The 5,424-nt window shown below is 33.8% G+C and overlaps 1 protein-coding gene across 1 annotated transcript; it reads left to right on the top strand.

Moving 5' to 3' along the window:
* The first annotated feature begins 1,110 nt into the window (after window positions 1-1,110).
* LOC131658033 (zinc finger BED domain-containing protein DAYSLEEPER-like) lies at window positions 1,111-4,345 on the top strand. The gene is made up of 7 exons (XM_058927372.1): window positions 1,111-1,174; window positions 1,413-2,005; window positions 2,186-2,317; window positions 2,407-2,705; window positions 2,820-2,866; window positions 3,742-4,172; window positions 4,265-4,345. The coding sequence occupies exons 1-7, from the start codon at window positions 1,111-1,113 to the stop codon at window positions 4,343-4,345; spliced, it is 1,647 nt and encodes a 548-aa protein (XP_058783355.1).
* Window positions 4,346-5,424: the final 1,079 nt, after the last annotated feature.

Genomic DNA, 5,424 nt, shown 5'->3' with positions numbered 1-5,424 from the left:
GAAGGAATAAAAATATCTTTTTTTTATTGGGTTGCTTTTGTTTTTGTTGGAGACTTGGACTTATAATTAATTGGCCATGTTGGTTGTTATTTACACCCTTTAAACTGATCTATATAACTACCAAAAATTAAAAAAAAATGAGGCCCTTGATTTTTGGAGGCCCTGGGCTGTGGGCCTGCTTACCCTGGCCCAGGGCCGGCCCTGCTCTGATTAAGGACTGCTATAACACAGTCTGATAATATTGAATGCTTATAATTATGGCTGTTTTTGGGACTAAAGAACTGATAATCGGATCGAGAATCGGACCGGTAGAACTGACACATTGGACCGACCGAACATAGGCTTAGACCGGTCATGGATATAAATTTAATTCGTTTCCCAAATGAAGAATCAGACCATTTATCCAATGAGTACCCGAGACTGTTAATATAAATTTTTACATTCACTTTTTCCCACTCCTTCAATTCTGCTCCCCATGTCTCTTGTCCTACTTCCTCCGATGACCTCCTCTTCCCCTCTTCCTGCCCGATGATGACGTTAAACTTAAACCTAATCCCTTCAGTGTACATGTTCTTCTTCTTCTTCGTGGTTGTTGTTGAGTGCTTATTGAGTATATATATTTCCGAGGCTTCCATAAACTTATAATGTTTTCAAATTTTTTTATTTGTTATTTTTGTTATAGTCTGTTTCATCTTTACCATATATGCATGTTTGAGTTGAATCATTTGATGAATCGTTTATTACCAATAATTTTTTTTTACCTAAATTGTTTTCTTACTTTGTGAGTTGTTGAGAGTTGTGACCTAAATAATAAAAAAAAATTGTGAGGTTTTGTAAATGCATATTACAATTTATACGTTTCACGTTTGATTAGTAATAATAAAATATTAGGGTTTGTTGTTGCTGAGTTTTGATTATAAATAAAGGGTCGGGTAGGGTTTTGAATTTTGATTTTGAATAATTATCTGCCATCTGTTAAAAAATTATGAGGGCTTGTGTAGCTGAGTTTTGTTCTTATTTCATATTATAATTTATATTATTGTTTGATTGATTGAATTTTGTTCCATGTCTTTTCAAGATTCCTCATTGACTCCTCTAAGAAGTCCAACCATGGATCTACTTGATATTGATATGTTGCTTGGTGACATTGGGGAAGAGGAGACAACGGGTGGAGGTAACTTAGAGATTGGTGAGATGATTGATTTGGAGCTTCCAACTAATACCACTACTCAAACTACCCCCACTGATAATACTATCACTCAAAATACCCCCACTTAAAATACTACAAACACTGATGGATCAACCCCTCAAGTTGACCAAGATCAGAGTTCTCAGAGTTAGAAAAATGCTTTTGGTAAAGCTCCTCGTCCCAAAAAAGTCTGTTGTTCATACTGAAATGATTCTTGTTGAAGGTCTTGATGGCATTAAGAAATGGAAGTGCAGATGGTGTGCTAAGCTCTACACATATGATACAAAGTGGAAAAGTACATATAATGGTAAGAAAAATTTAGAATCTTGTATTCAAAGAAAGCTGATATTTAAAGGTAATAATGACAAAGAGGTTGCACGGTCAAGGTTAAACATAGGTGACACAAGTACTCCTAGTTTGGCAACCTGGACATATAATCATGCCAGGGTTAGAGAAATTGCAGCACATATGATTCTAGGTCATGAATTTCCTTTTTCCGTTATGGAAGGTGTTATATTTAATGAGTTTTTTAAGGAGATTTATCCATGGTACAAAAAGATTACTAGGCAACAGGTTAAGTTTGACTGTGATACTTTTTATGAGGCTGAAAGAGTTAAGATGAAAAGGTTTATGGATTTAATTAATAGGGTCAGTCTTACCACTGACTTATGGTGGTCTGGTGAACAGAGGGTAGGTTATATGACTGCGACTGATCATTTTATTGATTTAAAATGGAAGCTTCATAAAAGAGTTTTATCTTTTAAGAATGTGCCACCACCACATTCTGGGGAGGTTTTGTGGAGGGATTTGATAAAGGTAATGGATGATTAGGGAATAAGAGATAAGGTAACTTCTATTTCTGTTGATAATGCTAGTGCCAATGATAATTGCCTTGCTAGATTGGAGAGGGGTTATTCTGGTAGGAGAAATTTACTCTTAAATGGTAAATTGTTTCATGTAAGGTGTTGTGCACACATTTTAAATTTGTTGGTACAGGATGGTCTTGATATGATTAAGGTGACTGTTGATAAGATAAGAAATGGTGTCAAATACTTTCCGAATTCTGAAAAAAGATGCAAAGCATTCAAAAAGTTTGTTGATGAGTTACAACTTGAAGGCAGAATGCAAGTATTGGATACCAAGATAAGGTGGAACTCAACTTGGTTAATATTGTCCACTGCATACCACTATAGAGATGTTTGGCCTAAATATGCTAGGGAAATGGTGCATTTCTTAGTTTTTTGCCTGAGGCAAATGATTGGGAAGATGTTCATGATATTTTCAAGTTTTTGGAGGTTTTTGCTGATGTGACATCAATTATAAGTGGCACCTCTTACCCTACTCCTAATTTGTTTTTGGCTAAGCTTTACAGGGTGAAGGTTCTACTTGATAAACCTTCATGTACCTCATCTAATCCTCAGCTGCAGGCGTTTGCTAATGAAATGAAGTTGAAATATGACAAGTATTGGTCAGAATCTAATACATTGATATCTATTGGTGCAGTCCTTGATCCAAGGTATGAACATTTATGCCTGTGATGATTTCTGTTTAATATGATTCATTAATATTTGAGGCTTATTATGTTGTATATTGATTTAATTAAGTTTCCTAGTTAGTTTTGATTTTATAGTGCCTATGATGAATTCTATTTGATGCCTATTATGTTTGGTCTGCTTTGTTAGTTGACATCAATTATCTAAGGCCTATTTTGTTACCTGCTTGTTCATTTTTTAACTGAGGCCTATGAGGATTTCTGATTTGTCTGTTTCATTGGTCTGCTTCATTTTTAACTGAGGCCTATGATGATTTCTGATTTGTCTGTTTCATTGATATGATTCATTTTAACTGAGGCCTGTGAGTTGTGGCCTAATAGTGCATATTGATTCAATTAAGTTACCTTGTTAGTTGTGATTTAATAGTGCCTATGATGAATTCTATTTGATGCCTATTATGTTTGGTCTGCTTTTTTAGTTGACATCAATTATCTGAGGCCTATTTTGTTACATGCTTGTGCACTTACTTGTGTCTGATGCCTATTCTGTTTGGTCTGCTTCATTTTTAACTGAGGCCTATGATGATTTTTGATTTGTCTGTTTCATTGATATGATTCATTTTAACTGAGGCCTCTGAGTTGTGGCCTATTATGTTGCATATTGATTCAATTAAGTTTCCTCGTTAGTTGTGATTTAATAGTGCCTATGATGAATTCTATTTGATGCATATTCTGTTTGGTCTGCTTTGTTAGTTGACATCAATTATCTGAGGCCTATTTTGTTACCTGCTTGTGCACTTACTTGTTTCTAATGCATATTCTGTTACCTCCTTCTATATTGCCTTGCCTATGATGAAAATTTATTCTGAGGCAATTATTTGTTTCCTTTTGAATTATTCTAAGGCCATTATATGTTACCTTATACTCTAATTTATGCAATAGGTATAGGATGATCTTCACAAATTAGTATACCCCTTCTTATATCCCAATCCTACTCAAGCAACTACCTATGAACAAGAGTTGTCTAACAACTTAAGTTCCTTCTTCCAACTATATCTAGATACCTATGGAACGAATGATGAGGTTACCCCTATTGTATCTGAAAGTCCAGAAGTAGGATCTACTTCTAGATTGGGAAGGAGGAATTTTGAGAGGTTTTTAGAAACTGTTGTGGGTAATAATAATTCAAAATCTGATCTTGAATTATATCTTGAGGACCCTCCTTTGAAAGTTCCTCCTAAAGCTAAATTTAATGTTTTAACATGGTGGATGGGGAACCAAACCAAGTATCCTGTTCTTAGTAAATTAGTAAATGATATCATAACTGTTCCAGTTACAACCGTTTCTTTAGAAGCAACTTTTAGTGCTGGGAAAAGAGTTATTAATCCGAAACAATCATCTATGAAAACTAAGACTATTGAAATGGTGCTTTGTGGAGGTGATTGGGTGAAGGAGAAATATGGAATTAAGAAGGGTTGCACTGCTTCAATTGTAAGTAGATTTTTCATGTCTTCTTTCATTTGTAATACATGTTGATTATTATTCTATCTAACTAACTAATACATTTCCCATTTGTATTGTAGCTTGAAGAACCACAAGATGAACCTTTGACATTTAACTTTGGTGAGGATCCAGGTGTCTCTTCTTCTACAACTGCAACTTGAAGATCTGATAATACAATGCCAATGATGAGATTGTTATGGGGCATAATTAAAACAATGTAATGATCTTTTGTATGTTTTTGAAAACTAAAGTTTGTTAACAACTTTTTTGATACACTTTTGTTGTTATGGTCTTATCTTATGGACATGGTTAGGGTTGTTTTTGGTTATGTCACATGGTGTTGTAATATTTAACAAAAATACAAGATTATGCACAATTTTCAATTTTCAGATTTTCAATTTTCAAAAACAATTTTCAATTTTTTTTCCTCTTATTTTTCGGGTGGTCCGGTTATCCGACCAAAATCATCAGACCGGTCCCGGTTCTCAACTCACTAGTAAGTTAAATTCGGCCCGGTCTCAGTTTACCCGAATGTACCGGATCGGTTTTGGTCCAATAAATAGACCCATTATTGTTGTGGTCCGGTCCCGATTTACCCAATTAGGGTTTCAGTCCATTCTTCGGGATATCAAATATTCGGGCCGGACCAAAAACAACCCTACTTATAGTATTGGTAAAGTGCAGCTATTTTCCTTTAACAAATGCTTGTAATAATTGTTACAGTCAATCACTTATGTTTCCAATGATCTCACAGACTCGTCTTTTGTTTTGCAAATCTTATTCAAATTTTTTCACAATGGTGGAATGGATTTATTTTATATTAAGATTATAATTTTTTTTTCAATAAGTAATGGTATATTAATCACAAGAAGTTACACAGAAAAGAACCAACTACCTCTTTAAACACGAAAGAGGATAAGTGTTCCAAAAATGAAAATTACACTCCATAGAAGAGACATTAACTAATCTAAACCACTTCCAAGATGCAAGGAGAATCGCATTATAGCATTCATTATAATTAAAGATATAATCATTGAATAAAATAGCATTTCTCGCCCTCCAAATAGACCACACCACTGCAAACCAAATAATATTTCCTTATAATTCAAATATACAAATATACAAATATGTGTACACTTATTTTCTAGACTAATTCACCACTTCATTTGCATAATAATTTTTTAATTATTTTTGTTAATAATATTTTTAATTTAAGATACAATTTTTTTTAAATAATAAT

The sequence above is a fragment of the Vicia villosa genome, linkage group LG1 (genome assembly GCF_029867415.1).
Source record: "Vicia villosa cultivar HV-30 ecotype Madison, WI linkage group LG1, Vvil1.0, whole genome shotgun sequence".
Classification (NCBI taxonomy): domain Eukaryota; kingdom Viridiplantae; phylum Streptophyta; class Magnoliopsida; order Fabales; family Fabaceae; genus Vicia; species Vicia villosa.
This window is presented reverse-complemented; position numbering and strand designations above follow the sequence as displayed.

What these genes read in the sequence shown, in the direction of transcription:
- LOC131658033 (XM_058927372.1), top strand. Translation starts at nt 1,111, where the DNA reads ATGGATCTACTTGATATTGATATGTTGCTTGGTGACATTGGGGAAGAG. An exon ending in GGTGCAGTCCTTGATCCAAG is followed by an intron (nt 2,706 to 2,819) that starts GTATGAACATTT and finishes TTGATTTTATAG; the next exon opens with TGCCTATGATGAATTCTATT. An exon ending in AGGGTTGCACTGCTTCAATT is followed by an intron (nt 4,173 to 4,264) that starts GTAAGTAGATTT and finishes TTTGTATTGTAG; the next exon opens with CTTGAAGAACCACAAGATGA.